Source organism: Lissotriton vulgaris, chromosome 2_1 (genome assembly GCF_964263255.1).
Source record: "Lissotriton vulgaris chromosome 2_1, aLisVul1.2, whole genome shotgun sequence".
Taxonomy (NCBI): Eukaryota; Metazoa; Chordata; class Amphibia; order Caudata; family Salamandridae; genus Lissotriton; species Lissotriton vulgaris.
In genome coordinates, this window is record NC_141687.1 from 585,804,042 (window position 1) to 585,830,413 (window position 26,372).

A 26,372-nucleotide genomic window follows, 5' to 3' on the forward strand; every position below is an offset into this window, starting at 1 on the left:
GATAACGATCAAAGAGGAACTGGTCTGCGAAGCCATTCCGGACTACGGATGTTTCTGTAAATTAATGCTCTCAGTAAACAAGGACGTTGCTCACTGGTCCGTGTGTGCGTTATTAAGAAAGGTAGACGGCTGTCTTCACTTTCTTTTCTGTCACAAGAGAGCGAATAGGTCTCGCAGTAGGAAAGTTGGAGCTATTACAATTGCAAATAACAATGCCTTTTATTTTGGTTTTCATTTTAAAAACATAAAGGGCTTTGTCATTTACAAAACCAATAGCTCCAACTTTCCTACTGCGAGACCTATTGGCAACGCCAGTGCTTGTTTTTTTTGGAACCAAAAGCCATAACGGACTTCAACCTGCACTGTGACCGCTTGTGCATGCCTCATTGAACGTACGTATCTTTTACTGTTTTAACACTAAAAACTATTTGAATTTACATTGAAAGTGACCTGAGCAGTCTATTTGACCTTCTGCGTGGGTCAACTGCCGTTCTGCGCACCATTTTGATAAGCGATGCCCAGTTTGCCTCGAAGTTCTATACGGCTTATACTGCGGCCATTATCCTCCCTCAAGCATTACTCTACTGAGCACGGTGACAAGCTCGCAGCTCATTCTTCGTACAGCGCACTTGGCACACAGTGACTCGCTGTCTTTCATCGCACGGCACACGAGCAGTGGAACACTTACTTACATTTTGTGTACATTGAGTCATGTATCCGGTGGGAAGTAGTACTTTCACTATCTCGTCTCCTCGCTGTTTCGCATGTGTCAGCAGTAATAGAAAGAGGACTACAGTTTTAAAGTCGTGGTCGCAAAGGAAGGACTTCCTTGTCTTCAAGTTCTTCAGAACAGTTCGAACTAATGACTACAGTGAAATCTCCGTATTTATCACTTTAAAAAGTGGGAAAAGTCAATAAAAAAAAAGAAAGGAAAACACGAAAGACGACACCTTTTGCACAGTGTTTTATTTTATGTTTCCATTTTTTTTATTCTCTCTCTTTTCTTTTTCCTTATTTCTTCTTTATCGTTTTTATTTTCTTCTGTATTTTTGATTCTTTCTTAAGTTTTTCTCTGTTCAGGCACTAACCATATTATTTTCACAGGTATTTCATCATGAAGAGTGTTACGGCTGCAGCTCCTTTTTGCAAGAACCAGGCGAACATCAATTGGAATGGAAACTCTGGTTTAGCTCCTTCAAAGCATATTTAGATGCAATTGATGATCAGAGATTCAGACCTGAAAGAAAGAAAAATCTAATGTACTTTCATCTAGAGGTTGAAGGTCAAAATGTTTTTGACCATTTGCCACCTTATGACCCACCTGAGGGTGAAGAGCCTGATGAATTTGAGATAGATGTAGCTCAATTGGACAAGCACTTTTCTAAAACGAAAAATATTGTAGTACACAGGTACACATTTTTTACTAGAGTGCAGACATCTTCGGAGAGTATTGATACTTTTATCACTGCACGTTCTTGCTTCCAAGTGTGAATTTGATAACTCCACTTCACAATTGATACAAGATCAGCTTGTTGTTCGATAGCACTGTAAAAAAATTCAAGAAAGGTTACTAACCTGTAAAGGATCGTTCTTTAGACAAGGCAGTTGACATTGCCAAAAGCATAGAATGTGTAAGAATCTCACCTATATTTTCCGCAGGAACATCAGGGACGCAAAGCAAGTACACAACCTCTCCAAATCACGGCACTTGAGATTAAACAAGGTGGCAAATGGTAATCTGGGGAAGAAGGGAAACAAAACAAGGAAAAAAGGGGAAGAACTCCACATGATGACTCAGATAAACTCCTGACTTGTCTGGATAAGGCATTAAACTGTAAATAGTAAAGAGTCAATACATAAGTACAATAATAGAAGCATATGTAAACTTGCTATCTTATATTCTTTCTCTTCCCTACCTTGGAATATCCCTTCTCCTGGAAACTGGTTATTAATAAATGGTGTTTAGAGCTTGTGTCTGGAACTAGAAAAGACAATAAAGTTAGGTAAGAAGGGACCTGTGTGTAGGGGAAGATACTAAATATAAAAGTATGGCCACATGCCTATCTATTCACTCTGTATTATTCATGAAAAGTAAAATTCCTTAAGATCAGGTAAAATAAACTGGTATCACATTCACTCCTAGATCCTAAAGGGCAGAGCGGATCCCCACAGCACCGAGAGCACAGGATCAGGTAAGTGACAACATGTACTTAACATAAAATATTAGAGCAATGCACTAGAAATTGCTTTAAACAATAATGATTCTTATTGTCTTTCTTTTTCTTTCAGGGGGAATATAGTACCATTGCGTCTTCCAAAACATATAGGACGGCAAGAGTTCCAACAAAGGTGAAAGCACGAAATCAGGTAAGAGAAGAAAGGAGTAAATGAATAAAGCAGCGCAGAGAGCTGTTACCGCAATTTAACGCTGATGCGGTGACGGTCTACTTCTTTATCTTCCTATTATTAAATACAGGACTCAGAGGATTGAATCAAGATGCGTGGGACGCCTGAGAAAAGACGACCATGAAGAGAGAAACGCTGAGTCCGACTTAAGGAGCGCGACGACCCGGAAGAGCTTCAGGTAGGAGGTCAGGAATCCAGCAACTAGAACGCGAAGTGCAGTTGACAGGGGAAGGTAGAGCTTTAGCTTCCTTGACCTGCCCCTGCGCTTGCGCGTTCCAAAGAGATGGGATGATGCTTAATACCAGTCAGTAAATGATCTATTTTTTAAAATCAAAGCAAACGTTTGTTTGTTCAAAAAGCAGGTGCTATTAATTGTCCGTGCGCTTATTACAAGAAAAATCACAAGTTGATAATGAGTTAATATGGAATGAAAAACAATTATTCGACTAGGGTTTTACAGATAACAGAAGGGTTGGAAGTCCCCCCTACTACTGTAGGTGACTGCAGTTAAGATAAGAACTGCATTAACCTTTTAATAAGCACGAACCGAGAGTATGGCGGCCATATCGGTCTCATTCTTAAGGTTAGTAAGCAGTCTAGATCCTTGTTCACTGGACCAGTGTCTCGGCTTCAAGCTTCTTGTGCGCAGACTTTTTCAATGCAGCTCCCATCCAGGCGCATGCGCCGACTCCCTGTTTGTGTCCCGTCAGTCCACGCGCGGTCTCTCTGGCCTCTGGAGCAGCGAGTCTTTGGCGCGGGCTGTAGTTTGAGAGGCCTCCTGGCTGAGTTAACGGGACAGTGCACGACCTGCTGGAGCTTAAAGACACTACGGCGCCGCCATGTCCTACAATTATGTGGTGACCGCGCAGAAACCGACCGCCGTGAACGGCTGCGTGACGGGTACTGAGGGGAATATTTGGGGGGCACGGGAGGGAGAAACATCAAACTAACTGTGTGAGATTAATATCTATGGCGAAGAGTGCATGTCTTGTGTGACAGCCCAAAGAATCAGGATAAGGGGGACTGTTATCTGCAGTGAGGCGATAATGCTGGCCAGGAGCATGAAGTGGCAGAGCGGTGTTTGGCTTGCAATGCAATACAGAGTAACTCACAGGGTCTGTTGGGTCACTAATTGCTGTGAGAGTCATAGTTTCGAGTTCACTATCATTTATGATATGAAGGCAGTAATGTCAATGATACATACAGGTCAGTGTCTCAGTAATAATAATAATAATAATCTTTATTCGGTTTTTACAATTCGAAAAGCCATAAAAGATAACAAATTATTTTAAAAACATTGAATTACTTAAAAAGAGAATTATACATTTGATTTCTTAGCTCGAACAGGTACTCTTTTAGTCAGTTTGGAAAAAGTAGCAAAAGATGGAAGGTTGCAGTTTTACAAATTGTTTCTGTGTCTCATGATGCATTTAAAAAAATTTAATACATGTTCTACCGTACATTCTGAGTCCAAAAATTGAAGAAATAACATCGCTGGGCGGCATTGTCTATAACCCCATTTTTTTAATAGGGGAATAAGCCAAGTCTTTCGGTGCGGTTGATAGAACTTACAAAAAAGTACTGTATGGATGGTGGACTGTTGGGAATGTTCGTCACAAGGGCACAGGACCATATCAGAACTCCAATTATTCTTTTCGGGAAAGGTCACCAGTCTGAAAAATAGGTTCATCCTGAACCTTGTTAGGAGCATCTTCTCGTAGGTGGAAATCCCTAAGGTGAGATATGGCTGAATTTTCATGGTCTGCTGAATGATAATTGCATGCATGACAGATTTTTTTGTAGTCAGCGTTGTTAGTCTCAGGGAATCCAAGTGGCTCAATGCTAGCTGTTTTAGGTCTTTTTTAGAGATTTCTTTCATTAGTTCTGGGTTATAATAGTATTTCTCAAATCCCAGATCTTGTAGGAAATTTCTGATGTAAGAAATCCAAGGTATTTTTTTAGCATGATCCAGCTCCATGATGTCTCGTATGATGTTTTTTGTCAGGTTATTTTCCTCAGATAGCCAGACTCTTCTCCAAAGCATTAGAGGTTGGATTTTTATCAGATCTTCGATATATGGGATTCCCAGTTCTATATGCGAGGCATAGATGGAGGTGCCTCGTGGTGTTGACAGAAGGAATCTCGTGAAGATGTTTTCCTCTTTTTGGATTGGGACAGTGTTTGTATGGCCCCAGATCCCAGCACCATATAATGCTGTGGATTGGCACTTCGCTGCATATATTTGCAACAGTTCCACTGGGGGTTTTTTCCCTAGTCTGTTGGAGAATTTCATTAGGGCCGTGATCGCTCTTTTGAAAAGGTGCCTCCTAGCTTCTACCGCCGCTTTCCAGTTTTGGGCATCATCAATCATGATACCCAAGTAGGGGTATTGCGAGGTTCTGTCAATTTTTTGGTCATTTAAAAAGATGGACTTTGCGGGTTTTTTTGAGCCACCGACTACCATAGTGAAGGTTTTTTTAACATTAATATGCAAATCCAGAGCTGCCATGAAGTCCGCATATTTAGTTAAAGATTTCTGTAGTTCAATTTGAGTTCGGGCTAAAATGACAGCGTCGTCCGCGTAGAGCAGGGCGGGGAATAGGCGATCTTTTACTTTTGGGAGGTCTCTTCCCCCCTTCAACATACACTCTTCCAGACCGTTGGTGTATAGAGAGAAAAGAAAGGGGGCGAGGACGCAGCCTTGCCTTACTCCCCGCTCTACCCCAAATGGTGCTGTCAGTTCTCCTCTTGTCCCGAACCTCACTCTCGCTGTGGCCCCGCTGTAGAGTTCTCTTAAGAAGTCTAGGAGAGGAGGGTCTACACCCATCTTGCTTAGCAATGACCAGAGCTTGGTATGTGAGACGCAGTCGAATGCGGAGGACAGATCCACATATGTCATGTAAATAGTACCTGATTTTGCCAGAGTATACTTGGATATGAGCAAAGAGAGGTTTAAAGCTTGCTCAGTGGTTCCAAAGCCCTCCCTGAAGCCGAACTGTAGGTCTGAGAGGATGTTTTCGTCAGCCACCCACTGTTGCAACTTGCCAAGGAGGACTCTGCCAACTACTTTGCCCAGAGAGTCAAGAAGGGAGATTGGGCGATAGCACTTCACGTCTTGCCTGTCCCCCTTCTTAAAAATGGGGACCATAATTGACGATGACCATGAGTCCAGCAGTCCAAGTTCCATGGTAGCGAGACAGACTCTCGTGATTATTGGAGTCCACAGGTCGGGAAGGAATTTAAATAGATCGACGGGGACCCCGTCAGGGCCGGGGGCTTTTCCGGGTCTACTTAAGGATAACGCTTTTTCGAAATCTTGTAGGTCGACTTCCAGATGAATTGGGAAGGTGACTGGGTTGCAGGTAGGCTGATGCAGACCTCTATTAGATGTAATTTGGAAGATTTTCGAAAAATGGCTCGTCCATGTAGCCTCGTCTATGGCCACATCTATTTTTGGTCCAGTTGGGTTGGATAAAAAAGGCGATTTGACTATTTTCCAGAAAGCCTGGGAGTCCTTCGAGAGTGCGCTCTCGTGTAAGGCCTTCCACAAGGATGTTTTTAGGTCTATTTTCCTCTTCTTTCTAACAGTAGAGTATTCTCTTCTGAGATTTTGGATCTTTGTTGCATCTCTATTAGGTTCCCTAAGAGCTTTCCTCAGATTAGACTGTGCTTTCGTGCAGTCTCGACTAAACCAGCCTGTGGGCTTTCTGTTGTTTTGTTTGAGAGTTCTGGTTAATTGGTTTTTGACAAGTTCTATAATGGCGTTAAAGTTTTCCAGTATTTGATTAGCCTCTGCTTGGGGATCGAGACAGATCGAAATGTTTTTATAAGCAAGAGTAACTAGTTTCTTCGTTAGAATATTGGGATCCACTTTCTCCCATTTGATTGTAAAACCATTAACCTTATTCAGCTCGAGCCTATTCTGAGATAAGGTGTTGGCTATGGTTACCATCGGAGAGTTCGAGTGAAGTAAATGGAGGTTTAGACTTAGCGCTGAGTGATCGCTGAGGCAATTTTCTAAAATTTTAAATGGTCCTATTTGCGGTTTTAGGGCTTCTGTAACTAGTATATAATCCACTGTGGTTTCGTGGCCCCTTCCTCTATAGGTAGGCTCTAGCTTATCAGTTGATTGTAGTATGGGATTCAGAATTTGCAAGTCCAAGTCTTCAATTACTTTGTTCATGGCGGATCCTGCTTCTGAATGGGTGAAGTGCATTAAAGGACTGTCAGAGTCGTCTACTATTCCACAGGTATCGATAATGGGGCAGGGGTGCAAATTGAAATCACCGCCCCAAATTATGTGAGCAGTGTCCCCTTTCTGTTTATAGTGAATGTGTTCCGTTATTTTATTTTGAATTTGGTCGAGAACATTCACAAAATTTTCTAGATCCAGGTTGTTGTAAGTGTTTACTACTGAAACACGGGTTTTTTTCCCTACAGAGAGTGTAAGAATTTGGAAGTTCGGAAGGAGGTCTGTCTTGATAATCTTTAAATCTACAATAGTGTTAGCCATGTAAGTTGCCAGACCCCCCTTCGGTCTGCCTGAAGTGCTGGGAAGGGCAGGAGAAGTGAATGTTCTGTATCCCACTAAGTGGAGCGCTGCCGTTGACCATGTTTCCTGGAGAAAAATGATTTGAAAGCCCTTCAGAAAAACCGCTGCAGATCCGTCCTCGATCTTATTACGGAGACCGGCAACGTTCCAAAAAACCATGGAGAGCTGACTGAGTCCGTGATCATGTGCATCCTTATGCTTGTGTGGTATGGGTGGGATGGGCGTTGAATTTGAATGTGAAGATACTGCTGTAGTTAGCGAGGGTTCTGGAGGTTTAGCTGTTTGTCAGTCGACCATTTCCAGGCTACTGAACCTGTTCGTGGTCGGAAAACCTAACCAGTGTTGCCCATTTGTAGTGTCTTCGTAGTTAGGACCAAGCGTTTGGTAGGGTGGTCTCTCCCAATGCTCCCAACTTCCAAATCTGTTTTGGGGGCCCACGATCTGCCAAGGGACTTCTCTTTGGTGGAAGCTCCGATTGGGTGGGTACCGAAAGTTGATAGGTTCGGTGGGTCGCATTACAGTGTTAGTGGCAGCTGAATCTAGCTCCCATGGTTGCGGAATTGGCTTCCTCCAGATGTTATCAAACTTACGTTGGTGGCTACTATTATTATACCTTTTCGGGTAGAAGTAGGACAGGGGTCTTGTTACGATACCCCCGGGGGAGTTGTTACATTCCCAGGAGCATATATATTCAGCAATGCTGGGGTCCTCAAAAGTAATGACTATGCAGTCTCCTCGTATTGTTTTTTTTCTATATCCTACCCACGGGGTCCGGGAAACTGAGGCTATTTTACTTTTCCAAGGTGGCGGAACGGGGCGGTTTGTATTCAGCCAAAACTGGACCTTGTTTTTTAACGACCAGTTTGGTTCAGTTCCCTCACCTGTGAGTTCGGGAACCCCCGTCAGGACCACCACATAAGGAGTGGCCTCAGGTGGTAAGTTAAGGGTAGGTGGTTGATCAGTAGTCCCCCTCGGAGTATTTTTTGTTTGGGGTGGCTTGGTACTTGTTGTTATAGGTGTTTTGGGAGCAGGAGTTTTCGGGGGAATGGAGTTTGCAGTTGGTGTTGGTTGAGAACTAGCTTGTGAGGGAATAACCAGGGGCGTGGGAGCTACATTTTGTGGAATGGGATTATTCGCCGGAAGATTTAGTGTGGTTTGCTTTTTGGACTTTGGGGGGGTACAGTGACGGATTTCTTAGATGTAGGGGGAATAGGCTCTGGATTTGACGATGGCTTGGTATGGGATTGTGGGGGTATGGGTTGTAAGAAACCAATGATCTTTGTTAACTGCCTCTCTATATTACTGAGTCTTGTTTCTAGAGGGCGAATATGAGAATGTAAAAGAAAGGCTGCCTCTGTGATTAGTCTTGCTGATTCTTTTTGTCTGCCAGTATTTAGTGAGGATATTGAATCAGGCATTAAAGTATCACAGAGGTCACGCGGTACGTGATGGGTTGTTACCACGTTATTAGTTGGGGGAGCAGGGTGGTTAGGTAACACCAAATCATTGGTGTTGGTGACCGTTGTCGGGGGTTTAGATGTTAAAGAGGTTGTGGTGTGATTTGAATTACTCTTTGCAATCCTTTTTTTTTACCGCCCCCTCCCGTTTGCCTCTCATTTGCCTGGTTTCTTCAGGTGTTGGATCGGGAAATATGTCAGGGGTATTCTCAAGGTCAGATTCTGAGAGGGTTACAGATATTTGGGATGCTGACAGATCAACGTTGTTGGGTAAACTAAGTCTGTTCGTAGTCGCCACCATTAGCGTTGAAGTTGATTGTATTTCTGGAGTTTTTGCTTTTGCAATTAATCCCATTGATGAGCGACGTGCAATCGCCAGTTCAGTGGAAACTCTGCCCTCAATTAGGCTTATACTCTGGTCTATAAAAGTATTAGCTTTGGACAAGAAATCGTCCATGGGACCTAATAGTTGATCACCTATACCGTTCTAATTTGTTTTTTTCTGCCTTGTGGATCTCGTATTCATTTTACAGTGAATATTCGCCTAAATAAGGGGTACTGCGTTGACGGATTATCAGAGGAATCAGAATGATTATAGATACCTATATTGAGGAGGCCGAGATGTAGTTGTTAGAGGGGGGGGCCAGGCCGGGCTCTTCCGTGCTCTAACGGCCTCAAACGGCCCTGTCTTTGCCCGGGCTGCGTCCCGCGCTGCGGGAGTGAAACGCTATTAAATAGGTGGCGGTTTGGGCGGGGGGCGGGCCAGCAGGGAGAGCGGACCGGAAGCTCTTCCGTGGTCTCGCAGGGACTTCTGAGAGATGAAGTCCCTGCACACTCGCAGCCCCGCTGGTGCCTCACACCCCTTACCGCCTTTCCGCCGAGGTCCTCACTTGTGCACGCAGACAGCAGCCGAGACTGGGGCTCCCCTGCGAAGCGGCGCCCGCGAAGCGGGTGCGGCGAGTCGTCAATTGGGAGCCTCACACGTCGTAGCAGAAAGTGCGCTGTGCAGTCGGTGGCCTCTTCACAAAACAGTAAGTGTCCCACTGGACAGGGATTGCCGGTGCACTTTTGATGAGTTTAGATGGGCGGGGGGCGGGCCAGCAGGGAGAGCGGACCGGAAGCTCTTCCGTGGTCTCGCAGGGACTTCTGAGAGATGAAGTCCCTGCACACTCGCAGCCCCGCTGGTGCCTCACACCCCTTACCGCCTTTCCGCCGAGGTCCTCACTTGTGCACGCAGACAGCAGCCGAGACTGGGGCTCCCCTGCGAAGCGGCGCCCGCGAAGCGGGTGCGGCGAGTCGTCACTTGGGAGCCTCACACGTCGTAGCAGAAAGTGCGCTGTGCAGTCGGTGGCCTCTTCACAAAACAGTAAGTGTAACTGTCCGAACGAAGGTATGAGGTGCAGAGTTTTGGGGTGTCAGTGGGAGAGCATCTGATGTTATTATATGCAGGCACGGAGGGAGCAGTCTTGAATCACACTGTGCAGAAAAGTGTGAAAGACAGAACATGATTAACCTTGAGATTTGCAGTGCAGTGCGAATAGCGAATACCGCAACTCTACTATTTACTCCACGGAGGGAAGCTAAAGTTTCTGTGACGGTACTGATATTTCACAATGTGAATTGCAAACGTGGAAGGTACCCTGGGCTGCATATTGGTGTGAACAGGGTCGGATTGACTAAAATTAGGCCAAGACACACAAAGAAAAAAATGGTCTACATTTGTCGCTAATGATCATTCATGAAACGTTGCTTTGTTAGTATTAGGGGAGTGATTTTGTGAAAAATCTCTGATAAATTAAGCTTTCTAGGCCTGTAGGGTCAGTAGTCACTCCATTATTCCACTGCAACTCACCCACAGTTCTGCTCACTTTGTCTCTGGTATATACATTGCTGCTCCACCTTGGGCCCCTTAGTCTGTGCTCCCCCTCAGATCCCTCAAAGTCCTGTATGTAATCAGGCCGTGAGTCAGAGAACCATGCGCACCTTTCCTGTTTGGAGGCTTCTGTTCAACCTTAAGCTCAAAGATACCTGCTTATTGTAAGGGCTTGAGACATTTGCTCATCACTAGTTTGTGCTGAAGCTCCCGACACACCAACAGGAAAATGAATGCTCCTGCTCACACTGAGGACAAGAGGGCTCCTTCTCACTCTCGGATACCTGTGGAATTCAGCTCACACATGACTTACCTAATAATCCTTCCCTACTGTAGCTCTTGTTCACTCTCACTCAAACTCTAGTTCACTCTCGGGTTACTGAGAACCATGTTCACCTGCGATGCTCTTCTTCCTATATTTACCCTGAGGTAGAATCACCAGCTGATTTTCTCGCCCTAAGGGCCTGAGGATTGTATTCCTTCCTAGTTCCCACAGAGAATAGTAGGGTGAGCAGGAGTTCAAGAGTATTGCTCGCTTTAGATACCTGAGGCTGCAGTTAATTTTCATTTCCCTGACACTATTTGCCACTCATGTCCCCAATGGTCCTGCTTGTCCCCAGACCTCTGCTCCGTTCCTCTGGTCACCCTCAAGTGTGTGAGGTACCTACTCTCGTTTGTTTCCTTGAGGCTCTTGACCACTTAGTTTCTCCGAGGCTTCATCATTGGACATACGTCCCTGAAGCCCCTGCTCACATTAGGCAACAGAAACTACTGTTAATCCTCCGGTCATCTAAATGCCTCCTCTTCACTTTCATGTCCCTGAAGTTCCTGCCTTGCCTTGATCCGCGGATTTTCTTGCTCACCTTCGGATCCTGTGTAGCTGCCACCCATCCTTAGGTGACTGGCAAACTCCCTGGAAAGTTGCAGCAGGCACCCACGGTTGGACGCATCAGAATTGGACAAGGCTTCCTCTTTCGGTTGTCACTCAAGGAGCTTATCTGCAAGCAATGTCTTTGATTGCATACAGAATGGTACTTGATGACTTTTGTATTGTGGGTAGAGACATGATTTGAATCTGAAAAAGCTACATTAAATTACTCCTAATGAAACTTTTACATTCTTCTCATAAATATTCTGTCCTCTTGCCTTCCCTAACAGGATCATATATAATTAATTTCCATTCTGTCACTCCTTTCTCCAGTCCCTCATTTCACCTCCCATATCACCAAGTGCAACTATTTGTCCTATTCTCTAGCTCTTTTGTATTTCTGTCTATACATCTATAACACCATCTTTCCTTTCTTTGTTTCCACCTCTGTCTTCCTTTCTCCATCTCTATACCCTTTCTTTCTGGCTGTAAACACCCCTCATTCTCAATTTTCCTCTGTCTAGTTCTTCCTTGCTCCCTTCTTGTTTTCCTCTTCTTTGTGTCTTATTCTACCCATGTTCTCTTTTTCCTTCTCTTTTCCTTTCTTTCTCTCTCACCCTAGAAATTCCCCTCTCTCCTGTATCTCCCTATGAGCTCTTTCTTCAGTTATTTTGATATTTCTCGTGTCATTATTCCTGCTCTCATTTAGTATCTCTTTGGAGTTTAATTATTTTGTGACTGCAAACCTTCCCCTCCCTGCAGTCGTGTTCTCGCCTGTCAGTCCCACTCACTTCCCTCTACCCCTTGAAATCTTCTGTGCTCTTTACTACACCTAATGTTATATTCTGTTGCAGTGGCAACTTATGAGCTTTAAAAGTGGTGGGGTGTAAAACTTGCAAAGGGTCCACACAAAAGTTTGCCATGAGGGTTGCCCATATCTTAAGAAGTACTTTTGTTTTGCCATTGTCAGCATTTTGCTTTGGTACCCTGATGCCAATAATTACATATATTATTCCAGAACCAGAATTTTGCCAGTGATATTACCTCCGGTATTTTAGATGCATCATTTTATCATGGCTTGCTTCCCAACCCACCCTCTCGTCCCCAGTATTCCATGGCTGCCATCTCCAAGGCAAAGAATTGTCTCCAATATGTCTGCACCAGCATTTTGCCATAGGTGTCCATTTATGTCGAGTATTTCTTCTAGTATTTCAGCATCTGCATTTTACTTTGGGTGCTCTCCAATATGCCAAGAATGACATCCACAGTCCCAGCAAAAGCATGTTGCCAAGAATTTTTCCAGTATGCAAGTGTCAGTATTTTTCCTTGGGGGCCATGCCAAGAATTACTTCTAGTTTGTCAGGACCTCCATTTTACCATGTGCCCTTTTTTATGGCAAGAATTACCTCCAATATGCCAGCAGCAGGTTACCTTGGGTGCAGCCATAAACCCAGTATTATATTGAGTATGCCATGGCCAGGGACAGATTCACAATCATAAACATTCAAACAAAAACACATTTGCTCTCCCTTTCACTCATACTCACTTCCTCTCTCAATCGCTCTCCCCCTCTTGCTTTAACTTGCACACTCTCCTATTCACTGGCACGCACAGTTAATCACACACAAATGTACTCGTACACATTGGTTCGCTCTCACAAACACAGAAACTTTCACACTCACTGACTCTGGTCCCTGGTACAACTGCACCTGTTGCACCATTGATAGCTCCAAACCCAATGCCCTCCCACATGCTCTCACAATCTTCAATCACTCACGTCTTATAATATACTCGCACTCCTTCACCCAGTTCCTCGCTCTAACTTACTTTTTCATACACTCTCCGATTCCCACTCGTTTTCACTCTCATTGACACACCCTAACTCAGTCTTAGTCACTGGTAATCACTTACTAACATATATATATATATACACACACACACACACACACACACACACACACACACACACACACACACACACACACACACACACGCGCGCGACGGGCCGGGACCAGGGGCCTCAGACCCTGCCCTTCCTTTGGTGCACTCCTCTGCCCAATTATGTTCCTTTTCTGCTTCTGCTCCCCTTTCCCCTTCTGTAGTCCAACACCTATCCTCGCACGGTATTTACGCTCCCCTTTGTTCTCGCCCCGTCTCTCCTACTCCTTCTTCCTCTATTTCTCCCACGCCTTCTGATACTGGCCCCATTTCCGGCTTTACTGCCGCCTCTGCTATCCTTCTCAACACCCGCTCTGCTGTTAAAAATCAAACTGCCCTTTTCAACCTCTTGGACACTGATTCCCCTGATTTTCTTTTTCTCACAGAAACTTGGTTCTCCTCTGATTCACTCCCGGATCTCCTTGCTATTCTCCCTAGCACCCACTATGCCCTTCGTGCTGACCCCCCTGATGGTAAAACTGGAGGTGGTGCAGCGATGATAGTTCGCTCCTCGATGAAATTCCAGCTTCTTCCGCACCCTTGCATACCCAGTGTTGCCTTTCTGGTGGCCCGCTCTCTTAACCTCCCGGTACCCCTCACGGTGGTACTTATGTACCGCCCCCCTCAAAGCATGCCATCATTTGTGTCTACCTTGCAGGACCTCTTGGCCACCTTGGCGGTAAATAATTCCTCGCTACTCCTGCTCGGCGACTTCAATTTCTGGCCGGGTGACCTGAGAGAGGACTCCTGCTCTAAAGACTTCTCTGCCACACTTCGGTGTCTCAATTTTTTACCTCACGTCTTGGTCCCTACCCACACCCATGGTCACATCCTGGACCAAATCTGGTCCCTATGCTGTAACCTCTCGGCCACCTCCATTCTACCCTGTGTCTGGTCGGATCACTCCATGATCTCCTTCTCTATCCACTTGGGCCAAGCCGAGAGAGCCTCCCTGCCAAAAAACATCTTGGCCCGGAGTTGGAACAAGACTGATCTTAACGATCTTTCTTCCCTATTGTCTTCATCTGCTCCTACCCTGACTGACCCGTCTGTGGAAAGTCAGGCGGATGCCATTAACATCTGGCTCTCTGCTGCTTGTGACCAGGTCGCCCCACTTAAAAACATTAAATCAGCTCGTCTACACGACGCCCACAAGTGGTTCTCTAGCGACCTTAAATCCCTGAAATTAGAACTCAGACAGTCGGAGCGCCGTTGGCGCCGCAACTACTGTCCGACCCTCCGCCTCAAATATAAAGCCCTCCTCAACAACTATAAAAAAGCCATCTTAGTGGCCAAATCTAAATACTTTATTGAGCGAGTGGCCCTTTCGGCCAACAAATCTCGCGAGATCTTCTCACTGGTTCATAGTCTTGCCTCCTCTGACCGCGCATGTCTCTCCCCTGCCCCCTCTCAATCTCTCTGTCACTCTTTGAATGATTATTTCATCAACAAAATCATTACTATCAAGGCCAATATTCCTATTGTGCCTCAACCTGATCTGCCGGATCATTTTCACCCGTCCCCCTCTGCTTTGGATCATTTTGAACCAATTTCATCTGATCTCTTCCTTGACCTGCTTGTCAAGGTCAAGTCCGGCTCCCCTGCGGACTGTGCTCCTGCACGGATCCTCAGAACTCTCTACACTAGTTGCCCTATCCCTCTTCTTACTCTTCTCAACTCTTCCCTGGCTTCGGGCTGTGTTCCCTCTTCCTTTAAATCTGCTATTGTTTTTCCTATCTTGAAGAAAGCCGGTCTGGACCCCTCTCTCCCATTGAACTTCAGGCCGATCTCTCTTCTTCCCTATTTAGGGAAGATTCTCGAAAGCTACGTAACACCCTGCCTTTACTCCTACATTGAAGCGAACAATCTCCTGGCCTCCCATCAGGCTGGCTTTCGTCCCGGCCACTCTACTGAGGGGGTGGTCCTCGCAGTCCTGGATGAACTTAAGGGGAAGGCCGACAGCAACCTCCCCCAGGCCTTGGTCCTTTTGGATCTGTCCGCTGCGTTTGATACGGTCGACCATGCCATCCTTCTCGACCGGGTCAGCGCAGCGGGCATCCAAGGCACTGCCTTCTCCTGGATCGCGTCCTTTCTTCAAGGCAGATCACAGGCAGTCCACCTTTCTGACTTCTCTGCCCCTTCACTTCCTGTCACTTGTGGGGTCCCTCAAGGTTCTTCCCTTTCTCCCCTTCTCTTCAACCTTTATATCCGCCCCCTTATCTCCTCCCTTCTCGAGCTGGGGGTCTCTGTGTATAACTACGCAGATGACCTCCAGCTCGTCTTTGATCTCTCTTCCCCAACTGACTCTCTTCCCAAGTTTTGCACCACTCTTGTCTTTATTTCCCAGTGGATGAGCTTCAATCATTTGAAGCTCAACCCTGACAAGACAGAGCTTGTCCTCACTGGTGGCCCGTCTAATCCCTGGTCCTCCGTTCACTGGCCCCTTTCTTTTGGCCCTCCCCCAGTCTCCTCTGTCCGGACTTTGGGCATCAAGATCAGTAATGATTTATCTATGCATGCCCAAATTAGTTCCGTTGTGTCCTCGTGTTTTCTTTCCCTCCGCCTTATCCGCAAAATCTCCCGTTTTTTTTCTGTTGACGCTCTTAAAACCATCATCACGGCTCTCATTACATCCCGCCTGGATTATGGAAATGGCTTGTACGTAGGCATTCCTGCCTACGAAACTCGCCGTCTCCAGGCCATCCAGAACCAGGGGCCCGTCTTATCCTCCGTCTTCCCAAATCCTCCCACATCACCCCGGCCCTCAAAACCCTTCACTGGCTTCCTGTTCATCTTAGGTCCCAGTTCAAATTAGCCTGTCTGGCCTTCCGGGCGCACGCTCGCTCTGCCCCGCTTTTTATTAACTTTTTAATCTCTTCCCATGCCCCTAGCCGCTCCCTCCGCTCTTCTTCTCTTTCTCTCCTTCACGTCCCCCGCTTCCGTAAATCCCGTACCGGGGGCACCCGTTTCTCTGTTAGGGCCCCCCAGATTTGGAACAATCTCCCTCTTTCCATTCGCTCTATCCCGATCTTCTCCCATTGTCGTAAAGCCCTCAAAACTTTTCTTTTCCTTCCGGCTTTCCCCGGCTAGGGTATGCTGAAGAGAACATCCAGTTAGTGGGGGTGATGATGGTGGGTATTAATTCAAAGGGAGAATCATATGGGGCAAAGTGTACATGGTAAGAAAAGGTTCCAATCTGTTGGGTTGGCATCATCGAAGAGAGTTGGGGATTGTGCTCTATCTCAATAATAAAGATCAAGTCCTCTTAGCGGAGCGGGAGGAGGAAACCAGCAGTAATGTAACTAATTCTTCTGAATTGTTCACCGGAATAGTCCACCATGTAAATAGTAATGCCTGCAGTGGACCTCGCACAGGAGTCAAGTCAAGTCAGAAATTTATATAGCGCACTACATACCCAGAGGGTCTCAAGGCGCTTGAGGAGGGGGGGGGGGTTTACTTATCAAATATCCAGGTTTTAAGCTGTTTTCTGAAGGCTAGGTGGTTTTGGGTAAGGCGGAGGTAGATGGGAAGGGAATTCCAGGTTTTGGCCGCTAAGTAGGAGAAGGATCTTCCCCCCCATGGTGGCTTTGTGGATGCGCGGAACAGCGGCGAGAGCTTGGTTGGACGAACGCAGTTTGCGGGTGGGAGTGTAGAAGGAAAGGCACGTGTTGAGGCAGTCAGGTCCAAGTTCGTAGAGGGCTTTGTGTGCGTGGGTGAGGAGACGGAACGTTATCCTTTTGTTGACGGGGAGCCAGTGAAGGTCTTTCAGGTGAACGGAAATGTGGTCTGTGCGGGTGATGTCTAGTATGAGTCTGGCTGAGGCGTTTTGAATGCATTGGGGTTTTTTCAGCAGTTTTGCGGTGGTGCCGGCGTAAAGGGTGTTTCCGTAGTCCAGACGGCTTGTAACCAATGCGTGGGTGACCGTTTTTCTTGTTTCGGTGGGGATCCAGCGAAATGTTTTTTTGAGCATGCGTAGGATGTTGAAGCATGATGATGAGACAGCGTTGACTTGTCTGGTCATCGAGAGAGAGGAGTCCAGGATGATGCCCAGGTTCCGTGCGTGGTCCGTCGGTATGGGAGCTTTTCCTAGGGCCGTTGGCCACCAAGAGTCGTCCCAAGCGGAAGGGGATGCACCTAAGATGAGGACTTCCGTTTTGTCCGAGTTCAGTTTCAGACGGCTGTGCTTCATCCACTCGGCTACTTCTTTCATCTCTTCATGTAGGTTGGTTTTGGCGGTGACTGGGTCTTTGGTGAGTGAGAGGATCAGCTGAGTGTCATCAGCGTAGGAGATGATGTTGAGGTTGTGTTGACGTGCGATAGTTGCGAGGGGGCTCATGTAGACATTGAAGAGGGTAGGGCTGAGAGAAGATCCTTGTGGAATGCCGCAGATGACTTCGGTGGCCTCTGACTTAAAAGGGGGGAGGCGGACTCTGAGTTCTTCCAGCGAGGAACGAGATGATCCAGTCCAATGCTTTTCCTAGAATTCCGATGTTGCTGAGGCGTTGTATTAGGGTGCTATGACAGACTGTGTCGAATGCTGCGGAGAGGTCGAGGAGGATGAGGGCCACTGTGTCTCCGTTGTCCAGTAGTGTTCGAATGTCGTCTGTTGCTGCGATGAGGGTGGTCTCGGTGCTGTGTTTGGCTCGGAAGCCAGACTGTGAGGAGTCGAGTGATTTGTTGGTTTCGAGGAAGGCGGCGAGCTGATTGTTGACGGCTTTCTCAATGACTTTGGCAGAGAATGGGAGGAGCGAGATGGGTCAGCTGTGGGTTTCTTCAGAAGGGCGCTGAGTTCGGCGTGTTTCCATTTTTCTGGGAATGTGCTGGAGTTGAGGGAGCAGTTGAGGACGTCTCGGAGATGGGGTGCGATAATGGAATCTGCTTTGTTGAAGATGTGATGGGGGCATGGGTCTGTAGGGGATCCTGAGTGGTTGGAGTTCATTAGGCGAATGGTGTCTTCTGTGGTGATTGGGTTCCAGTTGAGAAGGTAATTCGGAGGAGGTACAGGTTCGGAGGTGAGTGGGATTGACTGGTTTACGGGTTGGTTGTCAAAGCTGTTATGAATGTCGGTGATTTTGTCATGGAAGAAAGAGGCGAGGGAGTCGCAGAGGACTTGAGAGGGGGTGATGTCATTGGAGCTGGCGGTGGGGTTGGTGAATTCTTTGATGTTGAAAAGTTCCTTGCTGTTGTGGGCGTTATTGTCTAGTCGGTCTTTGAGTGCTGATTTCTTGGCTGTCCGGATTAGTTGGTGGTGTTTGCGGGTGGCGTTTTTGAAGGCGACTTGGGTGATAGTGTTTGGGTCTTTTTTCCAAGTTTTTTTCAAGGGAGCGACAGAGTTTCTTGGATTTCTTAAGGTCATCATTAAACCATGGGGTGTTTTTGCTTCCTTGCTTGATTTGATGTTTTTTCAAGGGTGCTAGTTTGTCGGCAGTTTGGGTTAGCCATTGTGTGAGGTTGATGGCGGCTTGGTTATGGTTCGTCGAATAGGCAGGGGGTTTTTGAAGAAGTTATGTGGAGATCTGGTCGATTGTGATTTTGTTCCAATTTCTTCGCAGAGTTGGTTGAGGGTGGTTGTGGATCGTGGTCTTATTGTAAATGAAGTGGATGCAACTGTGGTCCGTCCAGTGGAGGGCTGTGGTGTGAATGAAGGAGATATGCTTGCTGGAGGTGAAGATAGGGTCGAGTGTGTGTCCTGCGTTTTGGATGGGGGTGTTAACAAGTTGTTTGAGTCCGAGATTGGCGATATTGTCCAGGAGGGTGGTAGTGTTCCTGTCGTTGCTCTTTTCCAGATGGAAATTGAGGTCTCCCAGTAGAATGTATTCTTCTGAGGGGAGGGCGTGTGGGGTGATGAAGTCAGTAATGTCTTCGCTGAATTGTGTACGGGGTCCTGGGGGTCTGTAGAGGAGGGTGCCTCTGAGTGTGGTCTTGGGGTCGGTGTGGATCTGGAAGTGGAGGTGTTCGGCGATAGCGAGGTTGTCTTCCGAGCTGGTTGAGACGCGGATGGTGTTCTTATGGACGATGGCGATGCCTCCTCCTGTTTGCTTGGTGCGGTCCTTACGGATGATCTTGTAGCCGTCCGGGATGGCTATGGCGATGTCTGGAGCTGATGAGGCATTCATCCAGGTTTCTGTTAGGAAGGTGACGTCCGGGGAAATGGTGTCGGATAGGTTGCAAAGGTCGATGGTGTGTTTGTGAACCGAGCGGGTGTTGAGAAGGATGCATTTAAGGTGGTTGGTGTCGGATCTCTGTTTGGTGTTTGTGGGTTTGGTGTGGGTCTTGATGGAGTCGTACTTGCAGGAGTGGCAGGTGAAGGGTCCATGGGTGTGTCCCGGGGCGTCTTGGGCACAGTGAGGGAGTCGGCCGGGGTTACGTGCTAGGAGGGTGGATGAGTCGTATGTAATGCGGGAGGTGATGGGTTTGCGAGGACCAGGGGGTCTGGTGCTGGGCGCGGTCCAGGCGCGGACGGGCTGAGACGGGCTTACCTTTGGCGCAACATCATTTCAAACCAAAGTTCTGTGTCTGAAACTGATGGTGTTTAAAAGTTGGCCTGGAGAGAGAATTCACGCTCAGTCAGGAGCTCCTACAGCAATTCCTAAAATACCATGGACTAAGTTGGCATTGGAAATTATCGGCCCCATGGGACAATTAGGAGTCCTGAAGAGATTTTTGATTGTACTCATGAACTACACTTCTCACTGGATCAAATACAAGTTTGTTCCATGTCTCTTGTCAAAAACCCTCCTCGACTTCTTGAGAGCGTCATGTGAAGGTGTGCCAGCTTGCATAGTCACCAACAATGGCATCAAGTTCTCTTCTATTGGAATGAAGGCATTCCTAAATGAACTGGACATCAAGCCTGAGGATACCACTTTGCAATACCAAGGGGACAATGACCTCATGCGTCCTATATTCTTGATTAAAAATCTCACTCAAAAAGCTGTTGCCAACAATATATATGTGGATAAAACGTTAAAAGAAGGTATTTGGGCATATCACACCTCTTCCGACTTGATAACGGGAGTAACCCCTTTTGCATCCATCAGGGGAAGAGATCAGATTACCAAATCAATAATCTCCTGATTCACCTCGCACATAGCCTTCATCTTAAATGTAACCCTGTTGTATCTTTCCTCCACCTTGGCAGCAGTGTGTTTCCTGTGCCTCTCGGCCATTGTTTTCTTTTACCCAGCAACTGATACTGTTAATGCTAGTTTTCCTACATAGGACCCGTTTTTGTCCTTACACCCTCTGCTTCTTCATTATTTGCCTGGCTTACTATTGTAACCCCGTTCCCCTCCGTAGGGAGATGTTGTAATCTTCCCCCTTAACTTTCCCTTGGAACATTCCTTCTTACACCCCCCACCCCTCCTCCTCCCTCCTGGAACGTCCCGCCAGAGTTCACTGTAGAATGTTGTAGAGCCTGTCAGTTAAGGAGAGTGGATGACAGAATAAAGACGTTGATACTCACCTTGCCTTGAGTAACTTTCATTTACAACAGACTGTATACAGAAATGGTGGAGAATGAATACGTGGCCAATATACAGCAAAGCATGGTGGGGCCTTACACACTGGTTTAAAGCATATCAATTGGCACGTTGTGGCAAGAATGAGCATCTATTTTTCGACAGTACTTCTAGCGCTATGATGTTCTAAAATTAACATACATTGTGATGCACAATAAGTGTGGAACTATGATGTTATTAAAATTATATAACGTGAGTTATGAATCTGGTGATTTACATCAAACTACACGTTTTATGGCATCAACGAATATGGTACAATTAAAGATGTGTAAAACATTTAGTGAAGATGACTGTATACAGAAATGCAGTGGAGATGGTCATGGTGCAAGCAGCGGCGCCAACAGGCGTTGCTGAGACCAAGGTTGCGGTACGGCGTTGTGGCGGTGCCCCCTGCGGTGCCTTCAGGACATGGAGGCGGCAGCGGTGGAGTAGACGTCGTTGAGTTGCTTTTCCTCTGTTTTCAGCACAAAACACACAGTCTCCAGTGCTGCGGGCAGAAGAGCTTGAAGTCTTTGTTGTTCCTGAGACTTCGTGAACAGGGGGTAAGCTCTACCTCAAGCCCTTGGAGAGACTCACAAATTGGATTGCAGAAAGTCCAGTCCAGACCTTTCACTGCCTAAGACAGAAGCAGCCACTGCAGGTCAGCCCAGCCAAGCACCCAGCAAAGCAGTCCTTCCTTTTAGCAGCTTCTCCGGCGCCTCTTCAGTGCAGTCTTCTTTGATGAGTTCCAAGTTCTGGGGTCTGGGTCCCAGTATTAATGTCCAGAAATCCTTTGATCTTTCAGGCAGAGGGTGTCTGTACCTGGCCAGGACCAGTTGGGCCTTCTCTGGTGTGAATTCCTGGCAGGAGGTGAAGACAGCATTTGTCAGAGGCAGACCAGGCCCTTTGAGGTGCAAAGAAATCTCCCCCCCCCCCAATCATAGCCCAAGTCTGTCCAGCCCTTTCCTGACCCACCTAGTCCATCTGGAGCCCCTCTGGCCCCCCAGCCTTCTTTCATCCAAAACCCAGACAGGCAAACCACATACCAGCATAGGCACACGGGATGACTGAGCAAGAAAATACCCATTTTCTAAAAGTGGTATTTTCAAACGCAGAATGTAAAAATCACCTTCACTAAAAGATGCATCTTTAGATTCTGAGTTCAGGCATATTACATTTTATTTTCTTACAGAATTCCCTGGGCCAGTTATGTTTATTAGATGTTATGGGCTTGCAATATTGAACAACGCAATTGGTTGAAATTCACCATTAGCACGTTCCACTCCACGCACACCAGGGCATGTCCTACCTTTCACATACATTGCACCCTGCCCAGAGGGGTACCTTAGGCCTACCTTAGGGTTGTCTGACATGTAAGAAAATGGAAGGTTAGGGACTGGCCGGTGTCTGCACTGGCCTAGTCGACATGGCAGTTACAAACTGCGCACAGACTCTGCAATGGCAGGTCTGAGTTACGGTTTTCAGGGCTACTCACGGGGGAGGCACAACCAGTGCTGCAGGCCCCCTGTAGTATTTGATTCACCGGCCCTGGCACACGCAGTGCACTTTACTAGGGGCTAACCGGTAAATCAAATATCCAATCAGGGAAACACCAATCCATAACACAATTTACACAGAGAGCATATGCACTTAAGCATGGTAAAGTGACCAAAGTCCCAAATCCAACAAAAACAGGTCAGGGAAAAATAAGAGAAAAAAAACAATTTGGGGATAACCCTGTAAAAAGGGCCCTTTCCAACAAATAGGTACTGTTACACCTTCATTAAAAGTGAAATGGGTGTACCTGGTTGTTCCAGCCACCACACAGTTCACCAGGTTAGTTGTGTTGACACATGTATGTAAATGTCTAGAAGCGATCATATCCGCTTGTACAGAACGTAGGATATCAGTATGTTCCTGTGGACACTGAGATGGGCAATTTTTAGATTGTTTTACATTAAATTTGTATCGCAAGTGGACGAACCCAAGAATTATGTGGTTTACCCTAGTCAAGTGTTGCCTTAATTCATCTTCCATCAGATGTCATGTACATAGGACAATGCCTCCTAATCAACATTTTGAAGTAACTGTTACCCTGTCTGAAAACAACCTGGGGCTATTCTTATACCCCTGGGGTAATCGGCAAAATTAGTGATGAGAACCTAGCACCGCGAATGCTGTCAAAAATCTGTTCCCAGGCGCTGTATTTTGGCTGAAAAATCCATTTGAGATATCCAGGGTTTTGTATTTTTTCCGCACTGTTATTCATTAGTGCGGCACTGTGCGCATTCTGTACTGCAAATGTGATTTTCGATGCGTTTAAATGTCTATAATCAGACTAAATTATTTGAATTATCGGGTTTCATTACTGGAAACAAGGGAGTATTCATAGGTGAGGTGCAATTTTCTGTCACCCCATGGTATTCTCGTTGATCTAGGATCTATTTGACTTGTTTCTTTGCTTCATGCATTTTTGGGTATTGTCACTGTAGTTGAGGAATTTATTTTAATGGGATCTCATGATGAGGTGAATCATCATCCCATTCAACATGACTGTAAGAAAGTGCAGGAGCTAACGCCCATTCTTGTGCATTGTTAACGGATTCCGGTACAAGGTTTGAGAAAGCAGCTAAAATAACTTCTTCTCCCATTGGGCAATCCATTATGAACTCTGGTAGCCCATCCTTTTCGGTCAAAAAAATATAACCATAGATCAGGTTACCCTAAAAGAGCCCTTTTACCTTCCTGAGTTTGTCCCCCTCCATTTGGAGCCTTATTTTTTTTTATAAACGATGCAATCTAAATTATCCTTGTAGCAGGTGTTTCCACCTTGATTTGCTCACTCAGTGCTACTACTCCCAGATATTCCATCAGGTTCTGCCGAGCTATTGTTACTTCTGCCGTACTGTCCATCATAGTCACTGCCCATTCTCCGTTCAGAAGCAGAGTCCTGAGTAGCCTTGGCATTTCTAATCGTAATCCTGGCTATCATTTTCTTTTTAAATTAAGATTTTGAAGTATTTTGTTTGTCTTCTTGTTTAATAATGGAGTCAAAAGTGTGATGCGTCTCCTTTTTCGGCTTGACTCGCTCTTCGATCTGTACTCTGACCGTCCGTCTCTCTTCGAACCCATTTTGGATGTCTCCTGAAAAGTGCGAGTGGAACGTGTATAAGTATGCTGATATCTGTCAGGTTTTCTAATGTTATAACGGTTTCTCATATTGTATAGTCTTTCAGTGTGTTCCTGTTGAGGAGACCCAACTGTGACTGTTTTTGTTTTGTACATTTTCTTTTTAATCCTATTTCTTCCTTGAAGAATCGGGCTCTGACTTGGTTATCCTTTTCAGAATTGATCCTAACTATTGGTTCTTCAGATTATCCCTACCAAGCAAAGCATATGTATCTTTGATAATCTTAGGCAGTTCTCTCTCCCGTTGTGCAGGAGTGAATTTTGTTGGCCTATAGTCACTGCTGCCTGTATTGCGACTTATATAGCGCACGTATCACCCGAAGGCATCAAGGCGCTTGCCTTGGGAACCCATCCTGGCTTTTCCCTGTGAGATAACCCCTACTGGGCATCCCCAAGGTGAAAGCCAGGCATCCCGCAGCGGGTGGGCCGCTGTAGTGGAGATTAAGCAGCTATTGCCCAGAGTTGCAGCGTGGGACCCCATGATTAGAATAGGCACCGAGGCAAGAATTATCGAGTCCGTGGACATTTTTGGGTTCAGGACCCTGCCGCCTCGGGAATTGAACCCTGGTCCCGGGCCAGACCTCTGCATCAGGGTCTGCCGCTCTAATCAGTGAGCCACACTTCTCCACCCCCTCCATTTTATGTTACTAAACATAAGGACTGATACCTGGGAAAAATTTCCCCATCAGTTTCATCCCTAGATATAAGGCAGGCTCTGCCCCGTACTTGTTCTGTATTTGTTTCAGTACATCTGGTATGACCACTATTGAAGGGGTACTTTGTGTTCTGGTATATACAGCAGCGAAGATCATACCCAAGTGACGCAATCTTCTATTGGGTGAGCCATCCCCATTGGCAAGCAAATTGTCAGTATTCTGTGGGTGTTTTTCCTGTAGGCCGTAGAGTAAAATACTGCTTCAAACTGTGATTTTTTTTTTTGTGCTATCAAGAACAGGATTTGCGCCCGGCTGGTGGGACTCTTTACCATAACATCATTTAGTGTTTGTGAGCCAATACCTGTAGTAGCCGTGCGTGGTTGTGTAGCTTGAGCAGCTCCTGCAGGTTGAAATGTAAATGTTCTCTTTGTGCATTGTGTAAGATTTCTGTAAATGTTTACTAAATCTCTGTAGACAGTATGCATTCCTGCTGCTGATAAAGTAACAAAGTCTGGATGCGGTGTATGTGAAGCTAAGACCGGCCAAGTCTCTCCTCCTCTGAGCGGGTGGAGTCTCACGTGTTCTGTGGTATGGGGTAGGATGCCTTTCACCCAATTAATGTGCTCTTTTTAAGTTAATGGGATTTCTAAGTCCACATAAGGGAAATACTAATCTGGTGGTTCAACTTCAACGTATTTATGAAATAGCCTTGTGTGTGCATCTGCAGGCAAGAACTTAACCCAAGAATAGAATACCACCGTTCTGAAGGTTTTGTGTGCCCAATTACTCACCATTGAAGTCAATGGGAGAAAAGAGCAAAATGCATATAGTATCACACAGTTGCATCTCAAGGGTCACCTTTGGGATTTAGGTAAGGAACGAGGCCAGGCTGAATGTTCCACCACCAGATTCTCAGTAGCGTCCCAGATTCGGCCGGGAACAGGGAACGAAGGACGCTGGTAGCTGGTGTGCTATGAAGAAGGGGTCACTTGAAAACACTTTACAAGGGGACTTAAAGGAAAGTCCAAGGGGTCCCACTCGGGGGAGCAGGTAGCAAGGGCCTCAGGACCATGGGAGCACAGGTGGTTTGTCAGTACCCATGCCAGGCGGGCTGGGTGCTGAGCAGATCGTTCAGCCAGGTGACCCGCGTCAAGATGCATTCGCGGTCGGGAGCAGGCAGCTTGTAGAGGCGATTCTGGGATAGCTGGGCCACTCGCATAGGGGGTCTCGACGTCCCATGACAGGTGCATGCTTCATAGTCAGTCCAGGTTGGACTCTTAATCTCATTGAATTCTGGAAAGGGTCAGGTACCACATGTATTGATGCAGCACAACTCTGCTAGATCCTGGTGCCTAATAGTTGGAGAGAGAGGTTTGACCCTCCAGCGCTGATGTACCGCCTTTGGTTTGGGTGCTGCATCTAGGTCGCCGGGGAGCAGGTAAAACCGGATTCTGCAGTTCGGTGCCTGCGGCTGCAGGGGAACAGTACCTCCACTCCAAATGAGTTTTTGGGCGATATGTAGAAGGCTGGAGGAGCTTCGGGGTACCCGAATGCCTCACAGTTACAGGGTGAGACAGCACACCATGATTGTCAAGTCCTTTAGGCAGCAGGCAGGGGTTGGCGCCAGTTTTCTGCAGCAGGGCTTCAGTCCTTGCGTCCGCAGCTCTTTTTTTGTTCTGATCTTCTTTCTGTCTGTCAAATCTAAAATTCAGGGTCCAGGGATGCAACCTAAATACTAAATTTAAAGAAGAGGACAGGTAGTAGCAAATGGGCTGCCTACCTTTAGGATGTCTATACCCTCTAAGTGACCTCTTTCTATGGGAAGGGGCACTACTCTGACCCTAATTGGCTAATTCTCTACCAAACCAAGGTGGAGGGAACTGAAAAGTGAGCTCCATATCACCGGCCCCACCTTGGGGGTAATGCTGGTTGAA

The 26,372-nt window shown here is 46.5% G+C and overlaps 1 protein-coding gene and 1 long non-coding RNA gene across 4 annotated transcripts in view; one reads left to right on the forward strand and one right to left on the reverse strand.

Moving 5' to 3' along the window:
• Positions 1-949: 949 nt before the first annotated feature.
• Positions 950-2,591, reverse strand: LOC147730791 (uncharacterized). Of its 3 annotated transcripts, none has more exons than XR_015308602.1 (5): positions 2,417-2,591; positions 1,917-1,981; positions 1,645-1,832; positions 1,322-1,545; positions 950-1,237 (listed from the first exon to the last, which is right to left on the reverse strand). It is a non-coding gene; the product is annotated as an uncharacterized LOC147730791 (long non-coding RNA). The 3 variants fall into 3 exon arrangements; XR_015308604.1 differs by having other exon boundaries at positions 1,645-1,738; positions 2,417-2,590; XR_015308603.1 differs by lacking the exon at positions 1,917-1,981 and having other exon boundaries at positions 1,645-1,738; positions 2,417-2,589.
• Positions 2,592-3,085: 494 nt separating this feature from the next.
• Positions 3,086-26,372, forward strand: part of DDB1 (damage specific DNA binding protein 1) — a 1,134,380-nt gene continuing 1,111,093 nt past the window's right edge. Inside the window, exon 1 of the mRNA XM_086955618.1 lies at positions 3,086-3,306. Coding sequence (XP_086811744.1) covers positions 3,246-3,306 — 61 coding nt within the window. The 5' untranslated portion in view covers positions 3,086-3,245. The remainder of the gene's footprint in view (positions 3,307-26,372) is intronic.